Here is a 20883-nt window from a genome sequence, read left to right on the forward strand (position 1 = left end):
AACAGCAAATTCTGCAAATCCTAATCAGATGGAAAAGAAGTTAAAAAAAAAAAAGAGACCAGGAACTCCACAGGATTCAAGATGTGATGAATAAAGTCACCTGCATGGTAGGAGAAAGTGACACTGTTCACACCTCAGATCTTAACAGAGGCCCCTAAATGGTCTGACATCTTTTGAGATTGCTAGCACTTTTGCCCTGAAACAACTGATGGAGATCCAATAGCTGGCTGCTCAGACACTATTCTTTAGGCTGAATGGTCTCACTGCCAAACAGATATAGGCACCATTCATCACCACATCATTAACATCAAACACAGATCACCACTTAATACACCATGGTTACCTCTCAGGATCATCTCTCCACCTGCTATCTTTTCTTACCTGTGCTGCTAACATCTAGCAACACTTCCCCTCCACAACCCATCCCTAGCTATTCTTTACATCTGCCACCCATTCTGTCACCTTATCATCTTTAAGCCTTAAATCATACTCTGCTCCCTCTCCTCCAACCACAGCCTACCCTCCCACTGCTCAATACAACCAGCTCATACCCACTCCAGCAGTCCCCATCCACTCTTTTATTCTTCACCTTCTCATCCCATCCTTCCTCCCTATCTGCTTTTACATGGATTCATACTACAACTCATTTCTCACAACACTTATCCTCTCACCTTCAGTTTACCATCCCAACTCCCAAACCATTCCATTTGTCCCACCTCATTACCTGTCCACCCCAATCTGCCATGCTCTATCTCCTCCTCCAAATCAGCTCATCTCTCCCAGCTGCACCCAGAACCCGCCCTTACTGCCTAACAGCCCCTTCCTGGCCTGCCTATTCCCCAAACCAACCACTTGCCCCATTCAAGCCCCTAATACCCACATGACCCTCCCCACTCATCTCCTAATGACATCCATTCTCTTCTCCACTCGCTGTCACCTCAGTGCCTCATCCCAAATGTACACCGTAAAATGCCACCACAGCCATCCCCAAACCAGTACATCCCTCCAAACTACCGCCTTCCCCCGAACAGTTACCACCAGCATGCCACCCATCCCATAGCCTATTCCAAACCCACCTAAAAACCTTCACTCACACCTAACAAAACCTCCCTCCTCCCAGTCTCCATCCAAGCATCCTGGCCACCACACTAGAGAGCCACCCCTCAGCCTGCCCCAAACAAACCTATTCCTAAACCACGCACCCAAACACCTCGCACCTATCTTCCTCCTTCCCAAACCAGTCACTCCTCAATCCCAGTCCCTCCAGTCACCTCATAATTTCCCCTCTCAAAACGCACTCCATTCTCATCTCCCCACCCATGCATCCATCCCCAGGCCAGCCCCCACTACAACCTGCAACACTTCAGCCACACACCCCATCACCTCCCCACAGCCCCTTCTTGCCCCCTTACTCCACAACCTCCCACTCAGCCCCCACCACAGCCTGAAACACTTCAGCCCCACAACGCTTGTGCTTCCCCACCCCACAACCCCCCCACACTCCACCGACGCGACGCCACGCCACACCCTCAGGACAACCTGCCTCCCCTCACAGCCCCACGCCCAGCTCCCCCGCCCCAACCTGCCGCGCCTCAGCCCCCTTCCAACCCCCACCACAACCTGCCGCGCCTCGGCCCCAAAACAGCCACCCCCTCCCCGCACCCTCGTCAGCCTCCCCGGTTACCTCTTGAGGTACCGGGCGTCCTCGCCCTGCATGGCGGCCAGGGGAGAGGCCTCGGCAGGGCGCGGCCCCGCAGCGCTGCTGTTACCAGGGTGAGCGCGAGCCCCGCCCCGCCGCCTTTCACCGCGCACGCGCCGCCGCGGCCCGCGCGCACGCGCAGTGCGCCCCCCGCCGCCCAGCCTGCACGGGGTGCCGGCAGCGCGCGGCGGGGTGAGGCGGGCGGGGCGCCCCCTGCAGGCGCGGGGGACGCGCTGTCCCGCCAGGCCGCGGCCGCGAGGTGTGAGGCGGCCTCCCCCCGCCCCGCTGGCACCCGTGGAGGCGCCGTGCTGTGCTGTGCTCCCAGCGCCCCTCCAGGGTGCAATGGCCGGGCAGCGGCCTCCACCCGCCGTGCTAGGTAAGCTCCCCGGGCCTAGGGCCCTCGCAGATCAGGGGGTGTAGCCGACCCCCCCGAGGGCACCCCGGTGGGGCCGTTGCCAACCGCGCTCGCTGCCTCAGGGTTTGCCCGCGCCATCACGGGAGGGACATTGGGGCACGGCGGCCTGCAGGCCCCGCGCAGGGCTGGCCGGGTGAGGCTGGTCGCCCAGCAAAGTTCATGGTGCTGAGGGGAGTGGGGCCCAGGTGGGGCACGGCCACGGGGTTTTGAGCCATGAGGGAGTCAAGAAACAGTTGTTCCCTTGCAGAAAGATCCCAGCTTTTTCATGCCTGGTACTTCAGGAAGCTGCAAGCAGCAGGAATAAGGGCATTTTATTTTCCTGGTTACATTATTTAGGGAACAGTTGAAGAAGGGCTGCTGTGGTGTCCCGCCCCATTATGGCCATCTGAGCTGTCACTTTTCCTCAGCACCACCTCTTAGCAAAGCCCGACCTTAAGGCAGCCTTGGTCACCAAGGTGTTTTGAAGTGTAATATTCCTCTTGGGTCAGCAGCACTGTTGCTCAGCCACTGACATGCAGGAGGGATGGGGGTGTTACTGCTATAGGTCCAGCCTCAGGCAAGTGGCTGGAAATCCAAAATCATGTCGGAAAAGTTACACTCTGCAGCCAGCACCTGATTCCTTTGTGTGTTTACCTTGTTTCCCAGTCACTTTAAAGAACCATCAAACAGCATCATATCCAAGAGGTATCAGAAATTATCTTCATGGGTTGTAGTTCAACTAAAGTTTGTACAAAAGCAGCATCCAGTCCCAAATGGAGATTCTTCTAGGCTATTTGTTCTAATATCCATGATAGAGGTAAAGCAGGCCCATCCTCAGCTGCCTAAGGTTCCTGTTCTCCATCTGGTTAGAAACTAACACGTAGAACTAGAGGCACCAGTGTCTTTCTGGCTTTGTGAACTCTCTCTGTACTTTCTCGAAATAGGGGTTTCATTTTTGCTTATATTTGTGAAACTCAATAAAACTGTGTGGGATTGGCAGAGATCGTTTATTTCAAGAGTTGTCTGAGGAGCAGGAGTAGTTTTTTGGGTTTCAGAATAAAAGGACAATACTGGTCTGCAGCAACTAACAGCAGTTGAATGTAAGATGCAGGGCATATCCATGCATGTGTCGTTTGCTGGAATGCTCTTTGCTGTATTACAGCTCCATTACATACAGCTGAAATGGCTGTCTACCCAGAGTCATAGGGGTAATACAGAAATAAATAATACTCAGGTAACTAAGCTTTTGTTTTTATTGTGGCAAATAAATAATAAGAATAAATACTTAATGTTTACTGATCCTGTTGAACACTAAGATTTCTTAAATTTTCATAACCTGCAACAGAGCAGCAAAAAATATTTTGTGGTATCCGTACTGTGCCCTGCCTTTGTTTTAACAGAAAATGGAAAAAGAAAGTGCCCCATGAAATATAAAGTGCTACCTTAAAGCAATGAATTTACAAAACTTTGCTAGAACATAACACTTTTGTTACTACCCTTGTTCTATTTTTTATCACAGTAACATTTTATATTAATGGCTGTCATAAAGAAAAAAGTATATATGACTACCTGATCAGAGAATAGTTCTTCCGTGATTTCAGGTCTTCAGATAAGCATGAGCCAAACATTAAACTCTGAAGTCATATAAATAAATAGGCTGATGTTTCCTGAGTACTAAGTACCTGACAATCTGCATCTATTTCACTGAGAATTTTGTTTTTTAATCTGGTCACATATGCGTACAAATGGAGAATTTAGACACCTGTGAAAAACTAGGTCAAAGATTACAAGATGAGACTGATACAAAAGAATGTGAGACCTGAAAAACAGGAGAAAAGGAGCATTTATTGCAGTTAAGTGTGCCACGATGTTTGTGCTAAAACTGGCTGTTTGTCAGGGCCTGAAAGGACAGCAGAGCCTGTCTCAGCCTGACAGAATCCAAATGAAAACACCTCAGCTTTGTAGCGATTGAGCCACAAGCAGCGCCAAGATCAGATAATTTCGTCTGTCCATGATAACCAGTTGATGCTGGGTTTAGAAAACCACATGGCGTGAGCACTAAAAACATGGTAGATTCTTTTAAAATTAAATTGTAAAACAAATGCTGCCCAAGGTCTGGTTCCATAGCCTTTTCCTGAGCTGTTGACATTGCTTTGCACAATTTCTTACATCCCTTTTGTTACAGTGTGATGAGGGTTATGGAATTACTGGAGATTCCCCTCACCTGCGTGTTAGAAGCATACACAAGGAGAAAGAAAGAGTCGTATTTGAGGCAGAAGGGTGATCAGTTTGCAAATAGAAGCTGGAATGTGCACTATTTCTGTGTTTCTCCTTTTTTCTTTTGTTTGGGTGGGTTTGCATTTTGGGTTTTTTTTCTTAGAGTAGCTGTAAGAAATACTATTCTAGAGTCAGATAGAAGAAAAGATTTTTTTAGTGAGGGCATATAAATAAAGGTGGAAAAGAGCACAGGAGTTGCAGAGAAAAGCAGAATAGGAAGAGTATGGTAGAGGAAGTTACATGAAGAGAAGATTGTTGAGAGAGGAGTGAAACAGGTGGGTAGGCAGAACAAGAGGAAAGGTGGAACTGTCGAGTGTTCTCAAGTGAAATATATGATAGAATAAGTGTAGAAGAAATGGACAACAATATTTTTGTAGAATAAGCGTAGATGAAGAAATGAACATTTTTTTTCTTTGCTTGCATTAAAAAAGTGAAAAGCCTTCTTAATGTCATTGAGAAAGCACACTTCTATGAAAAAAAATTGAGATTTTTTTTCTTTTTTTTCTCAAGCTGTGGCCTGATGTTCTTAACAGAATACACTCTGTGACATTGGAGCAACATCCACCATACTGTCTTATGGTAACTTAGTTTTATTTCTTCCTATTTGTTCTCTTAGTATAAAACAAATTCATTCTGACTGAAAAGTAGCATGCTGAGCCTGATTTTGAATTCAAAAAAGATGCTTCCACTGTCTTCAGTGAGCTTTCTACGGGCCTTTGGTATATAACCACGAGAATGCATGTTGAAAATGCCTAGGGGTCTGATTTTTTCAAAGTTTCATTGAATCCTACAAAGATTTTTTACATCACTGTGAAAAAAAAACTCAAACAAAATAACCAACATTGCTTTTCTATAGCAAATGGAATTGTTAAAATCTAATAGATTAATTTCTGTCTTGTAGAATTAAGAAACCAAAGCAACCCTCAGATTTCTAATCTCGCCATCAAAGATTGCATCTTGCTCTCAGGAAAAAAGAATATGGGTGGATTTCAATGGAAAAATGAATACGGGATATTTTCCTAGACCTTGTAAAAATGAACTACGTATAAACTCCTTAAGGCCTTTTTTTTGCTAAAATAAAGTACAACAATCTGAAAGGATGACTTTCAGAGAAACATGTTAAGTGATTAGACTATGCTGCTCAGTGGGGGACAGAGGGGATGTTCTGATGTGCTGTCACATAGTAAGTGATGGAGGTATGGAGATAATAAACCCTGGGCTTAAAAGTTTATATTGGAAGGAAGAAGTGAGACGAAGCAAAGCAAAATCTGATATGCAAAGTGAAAGTCTGGCTTAACTCTTCTGGATGAAATTAATCTTGGGACACAGATCAAGGTGATTCTTGAATGCCTTTTTGATAAGCAGTGACAGGGACATCTGCGCAAGAGAAGGGTATTTTCTATATGACACATGATCGTGCTGGTAAATACTGGGTGCTCTTGTTATCCTTGAACATGAGACTTCACAAAAATGAAAACAGGAGTCTCTATGGAGAACTTGATTTGTGTTTTATAATATATCTAATTCAACACCAACCTAAGTAAATTTGTGGCTCATTTAAACCAGTGAAGAAAATTAACTGTAGGTTTTCATTGTTTCAGATGTAGAAAGAAAAATTTAAAGATGTGAAAAGAAGCAGACCTCTTTGTAGAGAAGCAGACCTTTCTTTCAACTAGACATTATAGAGCAAAGGGTGTACTGTTTTCTCCCTTGGCTTATTCAAATCAGAATTACTCACTTCCATGAAAGTGATCTTGTTTGATGTCCTTGTACGCTCATTCACTTGGCTGAGTGAGTATATCCAGCTGGTGGTAAACTGACCTCTGCCATCTTGTGCCTCAGTGCTCCTCAGCAGCTGGAGTGGTACAAACTCTGCGTGTGCAGACCTGCACAAACCTGCAAGGCAGGAATACAGTACCCAAGCTCAGCTGCAGCTCGTGATGTGGCGAAACAACCATCTACATAGACTTTCAGTGTCTGACTCGAGACTTGAGGGGTGCTACTTAGGCAAAAAATACCAGTTTATCCGTGTCCTAAGCAAGGATGATCTAAGAAGTGTTGGGAAATATAAAGTGTACTGTAATAGTGCTACATCACCTTTTCTTTCCTTGAGGGAGGGAGCTTTCCCTTTAAGAGGGAATTTTGCTGTGAGGAACACAGAACAACATGTTGTGTATTTTCATAGAGTCATTTAGGTTGGAAAAGACCTGTAAGATCATCAAGTCCAACCATAAACCTAACACTGCCAAGTCCACCACTAAACTGTGTCCCTAAGTGACACATCTACACATCAGCATGTTTTGTGTCTGTGTGCATTCAGTATGTATGCTGCACTAGAATTTGTGTATTTCATTTCTGCTTATTTTCTGACAAAAAACCTGAAATGCAGTATCCCTATCCAAAGAGCCAATGATGTGCTTTCACTTTGGGTTAATTTTAACTAAACTAAGGAAAAGATAGATTAAATATAAAAGTGTCCATACAAGAGTCAGCAGATTGATTCTCTCTGCCGATATCATCTTGCGGGCCCCCATGACTATGATGGAGATTTCTTGTGCAGAATCCTGTTTCTGCTGAAGTCAATGAGAGTTTTGCCATTGACCCCAATGGGGACAGAATTTCACCTCTTAATGTTTATTAGATGCAGAAGGCAGAAAGCAGACTCATAGCTATAAAGGCTATGACATTTTATGGTTCTGACTCTGCAACCACTCAAGCACATGCTTAATTTTGCCACAGTAATAAAGTTAAGCGCCAGCTTAAGTGTTTTCAAGAAGGGGTCTCCTTTACACTTGAACAAGTCTATATTTGATCATAAATCAGGAATTCCCCCTCTTCCTCATCCCTCCCCTCCAAAAGAAAAGGATTCTGCATGTGATAATCAAATTCTTTCTACTTTGCTCAAAAATAATTGCCTTTTTTTCAGTTTTTGTCAAAAAAAAGCAAAGAGAGAGTAAGGAATGAGTACCTCAGCTGAAGTGGTGTTGCTCAGGTGACATTTGATTTAACGCAAGTTACTCATTTCAAACAGATTCAAAAGGGAAATTTCCATTTCCAGTAATAAAAATATTTCAGACAATGGCTATTTCCTTAGAAGAAGTGAAGCTTTTGCACAGCACTTTACAGCCAAAGTCTTTTTCATTAAGTTTTTAAACTATCTTGGACAACACTAGCCTTGTTCTTCATATCATGACAAATCAGCTCATTTTGCAGATAACAGCATTTCTGTATTTGTTTCCACTTAATTTTAACCAAAGCACATGAGAATCATAGCAGAGTGGAAGCACAAGGAGAAACATTTAAGCTAGGTGAAATCATGCATAAAATTTTAGTGGGATAGCACTTAACCAATGGAATAACTTACCTTAGGATTTACGACTGGATGCTTTCCCATTATTACCAGTCTTTATGTCAGGAGTAGATGCCTTTGTGAAACAAATGCTTCAGCTTCAACAGACTCATAGGTTTATAGCAAATTGTGCTGAAGCAACCTCTTTCAGCCTATCTCCCTGCCCCCAGCCAAATAATTTGTACCCCTATTATTCCTAATACCACCTTGAGTGATATGCATTATAGTCTTCCTGGGGAATCTATTCCAGGACTGAATTGCTGTTATTGCAAGAAAACCATTCTGGTTTTGTATCAAAGCTACTCAGTCAACCCGTGTTTTTCTTGAAGAGCCATGCCCATACTTGGATACAGTACTTCACCTGAAGTCTTTCCAATGCTGAATAGGTAAGAAGGATGAGTTCATATTGTTTATGGGGATGAAGTAATCCTTCTGCTTAGTAATGATAAGGCTGGTCTTGATGCAGGGATCAAGGGATGGGAGTCTTTGTTGTGTATTATACTGAAGGGTCAATTAGATGGTCATGAAAGTCCCTCCTGGTTTTGAATCTAAGAAGGAGAATGTGGATGATGAGTGTACAGTAAATTCTTTCACGTGTTCTGTTCTTATACTAAGTTGTTTTATTTACATCATGATTGATAAGGATCATGTGTCAATTTTAGACTCATTGGGAATCCAAGCAGATGCTGTACTTCTGTTCAATTTAGTGCACTTACACCTTCACCCTGAGTGGTCTTCCCAAAACTATCTGTGGCAATGTGGCTAGGGTAGAAACTGGAAGAATGTATACAACAGAGAGAGTTGTAAGAAAAAATGTTAACTTATGTGACAATCAGCTGGGAGCTGATGACAAGCAGGATGCAGAGAGTGAAGGCTCATCATGGGGGATGTGGCAGCATTTCCCTCACAGTTAGGAGAGCCTTAAGGCTGCCCTTGCTTGCTGCCTAGACCTCGTACTCCACCTAGGCCATCAGTTCTGGGTGGAATGATATCAGGCAAGATATCTTTTCCTGAGGAGCTTTCCAAAATGCCTCTGACGAGAGTGGATGTGATTTGCAGGCAGCCTGAGCTCTAGAGCAGAGTGCATTCCAGGTGCTGTCCTAGCCAGCTCAGCGCAGAGACAGCCAGAGGGATTGCTAGCCATGAAACGCAGTGAAGTAACAGCAGGAAAGTGTATGGGTGCCTGGAAGAGACTGTATCAGAAGAGGAAGGTGACGGTGTTCAAAATAAGGTGTATGGGGGACAACAGGAGACCTGAGAGGTGGAAGGGAACACAGGGTGAAGAATATTTCTTCACCCTCCCAAGCTGTACTTTCCAGGAGTCTGGAAAGCACTGGGGGAAGGAAGGATCGGGGGCTGCTCCGTCCGGCCCATGAGTAAGAAAATACGACAGCCCAGGAGTTCAGCTCTGGTAATTACTATTTCTCATGAGCTTCTGGGTTACAATAATGGAAGTTTTACAATGCTGTTGAGCTGTGTGTTGAAAAAACAATCCTTCAGCTTTCAACTAATTTAGTTACCATCTGTAAGCTGTTTAGGTAATTCCCCTCATTTCACTTTCCCCATTTAATTTTGCTATGTGTGCCTTTTCTTCATTACACTTCCTACATATGCATCTGTACAGGCACAGACTAGCACATGGGTGTGTAACTCAGGATTTTCCATAGAACTGGAAAACACAATTGTCACTGATGTGCTTTTGGGCAGAAAGGGTTAATGCTAGATTACTGCAGCCCATCCACAGACTCTAGGCATTTTTCTGTGGGGACCTGTGGTCTGTTCCTCACACTGGTATGTTTTAGACAGACACAGAAAGTGCGAAATACATAAATAAAAAGTGCTTTATCCTACAGAACTCCAACATTGGCATTTATGTAGATATCTGAGTTTTATTTTGTGCCTTCTGTACAAATCTCAATTCGCTGTTGGATTTCAGATTTCAAAGTTAACATATTAAAATTGTCCTTAGTTCACCCAGCTCCGGCTAAGTATTGCATCTTGTATGATTCATAAGATTTCCCTAGAACCCAGGGGCATATCAGTTGTCGTGGCAAGGCACAGTGAGGTGAGTTAATTAATAGCATTCCAGCATATCCTGGGCTTTATTGGCTAGTAGTGAAGAATCCCAGAAGAAGGAAAGCACTGTAATTGTGCCAGATCCATCCCGTGTTTCCTAAAGTTTTGTTCTTGAATTTTTTCCATATATATTATATTGTCTCAATGCCAGTGCTCATGGTCCCTGAAATTAAAAGCATTCCTCATAAAGAGGATTATGAGATTAAAAATATTGCTCATAAAGAACACATTGATCCTCACTGGGAGGATCATAGATGTAAAAACATCAAATTACTGATGTCACCAAATAAAACTAATTTAGGAGATAACAGTGCATTTTTAAAGAAATAGTGGGGATGTGTTAGATTTACAAACTGCAAGAACTTTCCTTCCCAGTGTGCTCATTCTTCATTTATCATTTTATAATAAGAAAACCCCTTAAACTTAGTCTCATACAAATGTCACTTGCTAGCTTTCTTGCTAATCCAGAGGAAATATTATCCTAGTGGTCCCCAAGGTCCAATGTCTAGGTGTTGGATACATGATAAACTTACTTGAAGCTTTCTTAGTGAGATATAGTCCTCTGGAGACAGCTGTGGATTTAATTTTTCAAGCTTTAGTACAACCTAACCCCTTAAAAATAAGATTTAAGTTTCCCTTGTCAGGTCACTTAAGAGTTTCTTCTTTTATTTTACTCTTTTTTTCTTCCTCTGCTACTTGCCCAGACTTCTAATCCCCAGCCTCTGGAGGAAACATTTAACCATCTCGAACTTTTCATGTCTTGATTATTTTTTTGTTCCAAAGGACAACACGCATACATTTGGCTTTTGAATGGCTCTAGTCTGGGAGCTCAGATAGAAAGTGTTCTTGCAAAGCAAATAGTTTCCAGTCGTGATCATTTAGGTTTCTACTTTCAGTTCTGAACAAAGGTGGTTTTTTGCAAATTTTGGGCCACTCCTCTGTGTAAGAGCAGTATTTCACAAGAAGAGGTGTGTTTATAGTCTCTGCAATCCATGTTCCTGTTTGTTTATGCTGTCCAGGAGTTGGGCTTAATCTAGTTTTCTTGCCCCTTGATACTTATCACTTAGTTTTCCAGAAACTGAGTCTAATGTTCCAAGGCATGCACAGGAATTAACTGCTAGTTCGTGGTATTGTGAAACTCCACACAGCTCAGAGATGAGTTGAGGATGAAGGCTATCCAAGCCAGCAGTGTCACCAATACAGTGTATCTGAAATGCAGGGGGTAGTACACTCCTGATATTTTTACTGATCCACTAAAAATGCTGCTTACAGCCCCTGAATCCCTCTAATTTCCCCAGTGTGCACAGACACGCACACACGGCTGCTGCCAGACCGTTCCTTCTCAGGACCTAAAGGTGGAAGAGGCCTTTCAAGGTCACTTGTCAGATTTGTTCACTACAGTCAACTTTTCTTTTTTCCTTTCAGCTTGTTTTCCTTTGGCTTCCTCAGGAAATTAGTTTTATCTTGCCTTACCTATCCATGCATTCATCAGGTCTCTTCTTCCTCCCTCTAATAAATTCATGACATGTTGGCCAAGTGCAATTGCCATTGAAAGATGTGCACAGAGTTTGAAAGTTAATCAAGTTCCTAGAGGTTCGTGTGCTCTGGCTGCCAGGTAGATGAGAGAGACCCATGATAGGGACTGCGCTGAGGGAGAGTTAAGCAGAGTTCAGCTCTTTGGCAGCAGCAAGGGGTTGGTCACTCTGTGCACGCTAGCCAGGCAGACAGCACAGATGGACAGGCTGGCCAAGGTGTCCTGGAGCAGCTCCAGACTGGCTGCTGCACAGGGAGTTTCTTGTCCAGGGTGGGTCTTTCACGATAGATGGCAAGTGAGAGGAGGCATGTGGCTTATTTCAGGTAGAAGCAGTAAGACACAAATCTAAAAGAAACTAAGTGTCATGTTGCTCTGTGGCTTACGGAACAACACATTTTCCAGTCTAGTTTTAACTACCCTAAGAAAAAAGATGTTCTTCACCACTGCTATGAAATGTCTTGCTGTACCAGATCAGGGAAATGCCAGTCTGATGTTTGCCATCCTAACCGACAGCAAGGAGGGGTCCACAGAGCTCCAGATCTGAAAGCCTGGCTCTTCACATCTCAGCCTCTCTAATAAGAGAGACATATTGCAAAAGGTTAAATGGTTTCTCTAACGCGTGGTCTGCCCACATCACTTCTTTCTACAAATATGTTGTTATCCATTGCACTCTCTACCTCGGGTTGGAGTTTCTGTTTTGTCATGATGTTCACACACCAAAGAAAGGCTGTCCCCTCCTGGTATCACCCCACTTTCATGTCACATCACTAGCACGTGCCCTGGTATACCCAGGATGGGGCCTTTCATGCCAGGGCCTTTTAAGGGTTCGGGAAAATACCTGGTCTGGCTCTGTGCAGAAGCAGAATGTAAGTGCTAAGAACCAGCCAAAGCACATTGCCTGGCTAATGGGTTTAGACTGTTTCCCTAGGCATTGCTGCTGTTTGCTGTCAGAGACAAGATAACTGGGCCCGATGCTTTTTGGTCTGAGCAGATGGGTCAGTCATATGCCTTAGGTAGTAAGGATCCAGCTGAGAGGAAGTGGAAAGGCATGTTTTTCTGGCAGTGTTGTGTGCAGAAGGAGCTTTGATGGTGTGAGTTGCCATCTTCCTTTTGCTTTGTAATTGAAAATAAAGCCTTGAGAGACTTTTTACCAAAGCATTTCTGGCAGTTGCGTGCCAGAGCTGAAGGACTTTAAGACTAACTTATCTCCCACTTGCCCAGTTATCCCACAGGCATTTCTCTATTGCTTTTTTCGCTGTTTCCTGAGTGTGCAACATCCTCCTTATCCTGGCTCACCAAACCACTGTCCCCTCTGGTCACTCCTTAAAACTCTGTTCTTATGTGCAGTCCACAATGGCTGAGACACCTGGTCTCCAGGCCCCCTTCCTCCTTGGTTAAAGAGCTGCGCCTGAATTCTTAAATGCAGAGCTATGGGGGGATATGAACTATGCATACACGCACACAGAAGGCTATACAGCAAACTTGATCCTGCATTTTCCAAAACCCACAAACCCTGCCACTCAGCCAGAAAGAGGTTTTTGTTAGCTTTCACCTAGAAAAGGAGCTTTATCATGCACTTGAGCCAACAGAGGGCAATATACACAAAATTCAATATTGAGAAGAAATGCTTTTAAAAGATGACTCTAAGCAGCCCAGCCCTTACTGTATCTGGAGTCACATATCACAGTGAAAGACGGCATTCCACGCTGGACCTAAAACCTTCTCAGGCTCCATCAATTAAACCACCACATATGGGGTGGAAGAGACTCAGCAAGGAACTCTCACTAGGGTTCAATGAAAACCAGATGTTGTGGGCACAGCTGTCATGCTTCTTATCAAGAACAACAGAGCAGCCCCTGCTGCAGTTTCATCAGGAACCCTGCCCTTCCTTCTCTTCAGCCTCAGCACTACTGAGAGTCCCTAACCAGAACCAAATAAAATCCTCACGGCCAAAGCATGCAGGAGTCCTCCCCAAATATCGCTATTTACGTTAGCATACTGTTTATGGATCTCCAAATCAGGGTCCCGCTGTGACTGTCGCCGTGCTTGAGACATGATGAGACAGGCTCCCACTCCTACCTAAGAGTAGCTTCACTCATTCCCTTAAAAATGTAATTTAATGTTGGCTCCAGAGCTGGGAGGATTAGAGGGGAAGAACCGTGTATTCCCTCCATAGGGATAAAGCTCTGGCCAATTTAATTTACATGAATTATAATGTATTTACCCATAGGGCTCACATGCTGTGTTTTGTTGCTTTAGATGGAACTCCAGATTGCTAAATTCCAATTGTATAAATGATAGCAGATTGCTGCTGTGACTGCACCCATGAAAACGCACAGGAATTGTGCAGTATATGCCCTCAAGGGCGTGAGTCATCCTGACCTACAGGCAGTGAACTCAGCTTAGGAAATGTGATTCAAAGCAAGGCTTTCTCATGAGAGATCAGAAGTCCTATCCTAAGGTTGGGTCTTTGCCTAAGGACCTGTTTTGCTCTGCATTTCATTGGGTCCTTTTGCCACAGAGTGATTTTGCAAGACTGACTTGTCTGCTGGTGACAACAACATTATTATTGTTTGCACTTGTAAATGATACTCTGAAACTAAATTTACCTAAATTTAATTACAAATAAACAAATAACTGAAAGAAGGGAAATAACCCTGCAAACAAAACAAAACATTTTGTTTGGCCTGACACAGAAATTTTTTTTGGGGGGTGAGAAGAGAGAAATATTTCAGTTTCTCGTCAACCCAAAACACTACTTTTTCTCAATTCCACACTCAACTCAAAACCAGCTTATTTTCACAGTAATACTTCTGAAGACTGCTGAGTCTAATTGTACCCATGAGCAGAGTTTAGGTGGGTGAGGATTGTGACTAAGAGTTCTGGACTTCAGCAAGTCAGACAATTAGTGCATCCATTGTCATTTTATTATTTCCCAGCTTGACACCCAGGCACTGGCGGACACTGTTGCTCTGAATAAGCCACTGAAGCTGCAGTCAGTACAATACAGGCAGTTGCTTTTCTGGCTGCAGCAAAGTCGGCTGTAAAGGTTACCACCTGCCATCCAACCTGCAGCTGTTCTTCACTGCCCTCATAACTGCACGTGTGCTCTCTGCCTGTGCCTCTTCTATCAACATGATCCTGTGGTTTTCAGGAACTTTTAAAAACTTGTTATCAAAGATAAAACAAAAATTACTTGCTTTAACAGCATTATTCCTGACAGCATATGCCAGGCGTGAGCGTGAGGGAGAAGAATTAATATAAAGGCCTTTTTAAGATAAAGAGACGTCTTACAGTAATCCTGATGGCTTTTCTGTGTGGAAATCAGATTGCATACCAGGTGTTTTGTAAGCAGAACACAGTAATTTAAAGGCAAAATTGACCTTTTGTGACCTGCATGATATGTGGAGCTAGTGCACATGTTTTTCTTTTTCTCTTCTGTGCAGCTGATCTGTTTCAGAAGTAGCATGTTTAGCTCAGATCTGCAGAGACAGTTACCTACTAATATAAAAGTAAGTGCAGCTTCTCTTTAAATACCCTGATGCTCCAACAGTCGGATCTGCCTTGGATCCTGCAGTGACTCATCATAAGCCATCTAATACCTTCATTTAAACCTGCTACCCTCAGGCAGAGATCAGCTGCAGGTATTTTAACAAGAAGCTACTCTAGCTGATCCTTCATTTTAATCTGTGATAAAACTAGAACTGCCTGATCTCACAGGGAGGAAGAAGATGGCACATGGAGGAACTATTTGATTCCACACATAAATACAAACATATTCATATTTTAGATCAGAAGCTGTTCCAGGCAATGACTGTCGTGTATTATGGCTGTGTCTACTGTTATTGTAGTGTAGGGCTTCCATTTATCCAGAGGCTCAGACTCTCCAGCATCCCTACTACCAAGAAAAAAGCTGTCTAGCGGGCTTCAACTTCATAAAAAATCAAACAGCCTTTTGGGAAAGAAAACTAAAGAAGTGGGCTTACTCACATTTTAGGAGTGATCCTACAAGTAGTATGGGGACCATTATGCCCATACTCAAGCCCTGCACTTCTTGTTAATGGAGAGGTAGGGTATATAATAGTGCTTGAATTGTTTGCAGCCTCTGGGTAGACGAATACTAATTCTGTTCAGAAGATAGCATGAAGCAGTTGTGAGTTGTTCTTAGCAGAAGACATTAAGATCCTGCTGTTGACAAATAGGCAGAGAATACAGCATCCACTTTTTGAAAAAAACTACTATTTCTGTGGTGTTTTTCAGGCATTTATGTTTCTGCCTAACCTTTGACAGCAATAGGAAGTGCTTTGAAAGTGCTTTAAAAGGCTTGATGCTCTTGTGATGTACTTGATGCTGCACTAGTATCTGAGGACTGAGTGCATGTTCACAGTAACTCAGAGATTACAGAGCTGTTTGGAACAAGGATTTAGTCTTGATCACATGCAAACAATAAATAGAATTAGTGTTTATGCAGCCTTCTGTAGATCTTCACTCTTTTTGTGGGGGGCAGGACTACTGTGAGTCAAACCCACCACTAATTTATCAAAAAGAGTTATAACTACATTTAGCCTGAAAAACTAATCCTGTGAACTGTTGTTTCTGACATGTTTGCGTTGGATGGCTGAGAATTGCACCTTGGAAAGAGAGGTGCAGATGTACTTGTACTCATCCCTCTTTATGGGTTTTACAGTATTTCAAAAGAGCAAAACTCACTTTGCTGAGTGACACCAGGATGAGACCTGTTTCTCTACCCCAACTACTGTTTTGATGCAAGCTTTGATGTAGTTCTGAGATTTGTTTGAGATAGATGGGTTTAAATGTTGTTTAGTGATGGGGTAATAGAAGTCATAGACAGAGATGTACACAACTTGATTGCACATATCTTTTTCAGTAAGGAAAGTGGGCTAGGAGTATGTTATGAGAAGATCACTAGCAGGGCATTAAAAAGATAGGGAGTGACCCTGAAATATGCCCTGTTTCCCATGTGTATGTATTCTCTGTGCTAACTGGCCAGATTATTAGTGGGTGTAAGTTGACAGAACTTCATGGGAGGCACAGTGGCACTTTGTAGGCACCAGGGAGCCCAAAGAGAGAGTTAAGCCCCACTTGTGCACAGACGGCAAGAGAAACTGTGCCCTTTTATGCTTTTGCACTTCACGTCCTCCTAGTAAATGTAAAGGCCCAGGCGCTTGTGGACCTCATGAATGTCAAAGCTATGGGTAGCCGTGGGGCTGTGGTCCCAGCACCCTCCCAGCTGGGACATAGTACTGTCCTAGCGTTTGACTCCACTAGGACATGTCAGGGCTTAGGTTTCATGCTTGGAGTCACTGCTAACTCCAAGCATAGGGGTCACTTTGTTACACAATGGGCATTGCCAAAACTACGGCCATGACAAATGTGAAATGTGGTGTCAAATGTGGAACAAATGCGGTGTCAAATGGGCTCTGAGGTCCTCTGGGTGTCTTTTGTCGGTGACAAAGTGAGCTTGTGCAACATCTTTCCAAAGCATTAACATGCTGTCTTGACGCGTCCATTCCTGGCACACTAACTGGCAAGTGGCTGAAAATAGATAAGCAAAGTGAAAGGGCCAGATTTGTGAGAAGACCAAGAGATACACCAGGATTGTGTCTGGGTCCAGATATTTCAAAATTAGTTGGAGAGAGCCTTATGCTTGTCTGATTGATAGATACATAGCCAGACAGAAATTTGAGACTGAGTAATTAAAGGGATGGCTGAAGTTTCTAAGGCTGGTGAGCCCTCTGTTTGAGGAAGGGATCAGACTTTGGTGCAGTGGCTCCAGAGCTGATATAATCAATACCATGACCCCACTCTCTCCACCCCATACTCAAAGTGTGTTTCTGCCTCCCTTCCTGCACTTCGCTGGCAATTGTAAGCTCTGCACTGAGCTGGTTCACAGTGCTGACCAGACAGAAAAAGCCAATTGATGTAGGAAGCTGAAATGGCTCAGCAGAGACCCCAACAGCAGCAATGGGTGAGCAAGGAGAGGGGGGAGCATAGAAACATATCTTCCAGTACTTAGATTACCTTTGGCTGTCATGGAACCACCTCTAGCACACCTCTCTGACACGATACAGGGAGGAGATAAGGCCGCTGTGTATTGTGGCTGTATGACTGCCTCCTCCACACCACCATCCCAGGTGAATGTTCTAGCCCCCATACTGTAGCACATGACAAATTCCCTTCTGTCAGCTGTTGGCTGGATTGGAGAACTGATCGAACTTGGAAGAAAAATAAATATATTTTTCTGAATTATCTTATTCACTGATCTGTTCTCCAACACGTTTGCACTGTCATGTAAACTGTAACAACTGGGGGAGCAGCGTGCCAATGAGAACAAGGATGGTAGTTGGGGAAACAAGAAAGGTAGTAATACCTAGGGATGGTTTTGCCCCTAAATACTTTTAATAAGTAATATCAAAGCAGAGATGCAGAGATTGACTCCTCCAAGGAAGCAGGTCATGTTGGAAAATATGTTTTAATTGACGCATTGCTAAATTCTGCTTAGCATCATCCAATGTAGAAAAGGGGTCCCTTTAAAGAATGCACTGGTGCAGTCAAATTACTGGCTATTTTCCTTGGTGAAGGCTGGATCTTCTTTGTTCTTTTCGCAGAAGCTTTATCAGATGTTTGTCAGGAATTGCAGTACTGCTCAGGACATATGGCAGCCCTTTTGTGTTGGAAACATCCAACTTTCTGATCGTATGTTGCTGTGTTATAGTGTGCCTACACTGCAGACAGCTGGAATAAACAGCTTGAAAAGGGGAAAGCCGCACAAGCACAATGTGTGGAGGTCAGTGCAGTCAGTACAAAGCCCCCATCCCTTTGCCAGGTACCTTTGCAACTCAGGAGGCTTGAAGCTCTACGACGCTGAGTGTCTGAACTACCAAGGGGCAAACAAGGTTTTGAAGCAGTACCTGTCTCTCCTTGTCCCTTGAGGGCCTGATCCTTCTCTGGGATGAATGATATACAGCCCCCTTCAGCAGCTTAGCATTCTCCATCCTAGAAGCCCTTCATCTTCTCGCCCTACTCCCCCTCTTCTTGAATTTTGCCTGCTGTAGTGGCCTGAACCTCCTTCTCTTTTCCAGCTAATATATTTGTCTAAGTTTGTTAGTGGGCAGTTTATGTCCTTTTGTTTTTCTGTGTATTTTGTTAGCTAAAGGAAGAAGCTCTTAGCCTTCCCTGGCTTTACCATTCCTGTGTTCACAGACAGCAATTTCTTCCAGCTAGCCTCTGATGATGAGATAGTCTGTACCATTTAAACAGACTAAATGAACCCGGGCAGACTGTAATGCACAGAGAGTGACCTGCCCTGCCATACACAGTGGCAAAGCATGGAGTTTGTTAGGACACACAGTTTGTGTAGAGACATGTCCATTTTCTGTCTCCTGGCCTTCCTCTTGGGTGCCCTGGACTGAAAAACAAATAGCAAGGGGAGACAGAGAAACAAAATTGCCCTGTGAGATATAAAAGAGGGAAATGGGAGATCCTGGATTATATCTGAGTTCCTTTGAAGTGAAAGCTGAATAGATTAGGAAACGTGTAATTGAATTAAAGCCACTCTTTTTTGGAGTAGATATACTTTTACCCTGGCTAAGCAATTTCCTGGTTGAGTTTTTTATCACTTTCCAGCACCTGCTCGTTTCAGAGGGCGACACTCCAGAGATTACTCTGAGCCAGTGCCAACAGCCAGCATTTCTCACTCCCCTCTTGCCTGCCTCCACCCCCTGCACTGCGCTAGACACACACCCCGATATAGAATGACAGCACATTGCCACAATTTAAATGACGCTGTCTCTGCCTCTTCGGAAAGACAGATCCTCCAGAGAGCACCAGCCACAGAAACTGTCCACCCTTGCAAAAAACTTCTTTATCATGGCGTATAAAGCAGCACATTTGGCCTTTAAGTCACGCTGGCACAAGACAGACGAAGAACTCTGTCGGCACAGTATGTCCTTCATCTTGCATAGGGCGATCCGAAATGACTTCTTTCAGAGTTACCTTTATCTGCTGGAAAAGCTTCCCCTGGGTGAGTAGCTGGTGGGGAGAAGCGTTTGTGTGTGTGTGTGACTGTGCTCTGGAAAGACGTATCATGTTAGATGGTTGAGTGCAGACACATTAATGACAATAAGTAGTAGTTTTGAGAAGCCTGGCTAGAGAGAATATAGTGCTAGCTAAACCATTTGGTACTCTCTCTCTCTCAGCTCCCTCTTATTCAGTACCCTGTTGTTTTACCTAAATACTCCACAGATTGTTAGAGGGGGGAAAGGGAGACACCACAAGAGTAAAAGAAAGTTTGGTTTGGGGATGATGGTACCTTTTTTTGTCACCGTTTAGGTAAAACATTAATTGACCTGTTGGGAATTCAGAAGGACAAATGCAAAACTAGCAGAGCTGACAGGCCTTACTTTCTGTTGCCTGATACCTTGTTTTGTTGTCATTCAGTGTGTCCTTGGCCTTGTCATATGTATTGTTTTGGACAAGTGCTTGAAAGGTAACGATTTTAAAATTTTTTTAAACGGTCTCTGTAATCCAGATCTCTGCGGCAGGCTGTTTGTTATCTGGGAGAAGAATGCTTCTAAAATGTTTGTTTATAGCTAAATTTCAGCGAAAGCCTCAGGTACAGGATGCCAAGACATTTTTTTAGCTGCAGAAAATGCATGTGCATTTCTTATGAAAATTTGACCCTGAATAAGAACCAAAATTTCCCCAGGAGACTATAGCCAAAAAGTAGATTTCACCTGAGTCTGTATTATGTTAGCATGGCAGTTTTTAAGCAGAATTATTCAGCCTCCACTCAATCTGAGAATTGTACGTCTTGGAGATGGAAAGGATGTGCTCTTCACAGTGAATTCTTGAGAGCTTCTTCCTAATTGAAAGATCCATTTAGACGAGTAGATTATTTTACCTGATTGTGTGAAACTATACAGACTCCACAGAGAACTGCTCGAGATGGTAGAATTCATGAGTCCTATAAAGAGAAAAAGCATTTCCGTGTTATTTTAGTATTTTGATGTGGCTTTTTACATACAGCAATATTTGCAGCCATTTAAAATGAAACATGGAAGATAAATAATACTACCCCTAGTGGTAGTTAGCTGTGTACGATGGAAAGGAAGGAAAGATAGAAAGGAAGGAAAGTCAATTATGGGTTGCTGTAATCTCAAGAAGTCTACGAAAATGTTATTCTTTCATTTGTTTTGAAAAATAACGTATTAGAAACTGATCTGGACTTCCTACAATGTAACTATTAGTGTAAGTACTAATAGATTATTTTAAGGCTAGGGGGTACCATTATGAACATCTAGCTTAGAATTTCACATAAAAGTTCCTGCATCATGTTTGTAACTTATGACTGGGTCGCAGTATATATTTATGAAGACAAAAATACCTTGGTTTAAGGGCTGCAAATGACTGAGAATCCATCAGTCCATCATTAAGCTGTTTGCGGGCCTAATTGCTTCACTCTTGTAAAACTGTATTTTATTTCTTGTCTGAATTTTATTTGAACTTCCATTGCTAGCCAACAAGCTTCATAA

At 43.5% G+C, this 20883-nt stretch overlaps 2 protein-coding genes across 9 annotated transcripts in view; one reads left to right on the forward strand and one right to left on the reverse strand.

Annotated features, from left to right (window-relative positions):
- The window catches only part of KIFAP3 (kinesin associated protein 3), a 72233-nt gene extending 70412 nt beyond the window's left edge, over positions 1-1821 (reverse strand). Inside the window, exon 1 of the mRNA XM_074598788.1 lies at positions 1685-1821. Within this exon, the coding sequence (XP_074454889.1) occupies positions 1685-1716 (32 nt within the window). The 5' untranslated portion in view covers positions 1717-1821. The remainder of the gene's footprint in view (positions 1-1684) is intronic.
- Positions 1822-1855: 34 nt separating this feature from the next.
- Positions 1856-20883, forward strand: part of NTMT2 (N-terminal Xaa-Pro-Lys N-methyltransferase 2) — a 41243-nt gene continuing 22215 nt past the window's right edge. For 3 of the 8 annotated variants that reach the window (XM_074597086.1, XM_074597092.1, XM_074597095.1), the window contains exons 1-2: positions 1856-2075; positions 4881-4949. Coding sequence is in view for 5 of the 8 variants with exons in the window: in XM_074597095.1 (XP_074453196.1) it covers positions 4947-4949 (3 nt within the window). In the remaining 3 variants the exon portion in view is untranslated. Of the gene's footprint in view, positions 2076-4880; positions 4950-19075; positions 19374-20883 lie in introns of those variants that run through there. The other 5 variants (XM_074597085.1, XM_074597084.1, XM_074597087.1 and 2 more) reach the window with 4 other exon arrangements.

Source organism: Larus michahellis, chromosome 8 (genome assembly GCF_964199755.1).
Source record: "Larus michahellis chromosome 8, bLarMic1.1, whole genome shotgun sequence".
NCBI classification, from domain to species: domain Eukaryota; kingdom Metazoa; phylum Chordata; class Aves; order Charadriiformes; family Laridae; genus Larus; species Larus michahellis.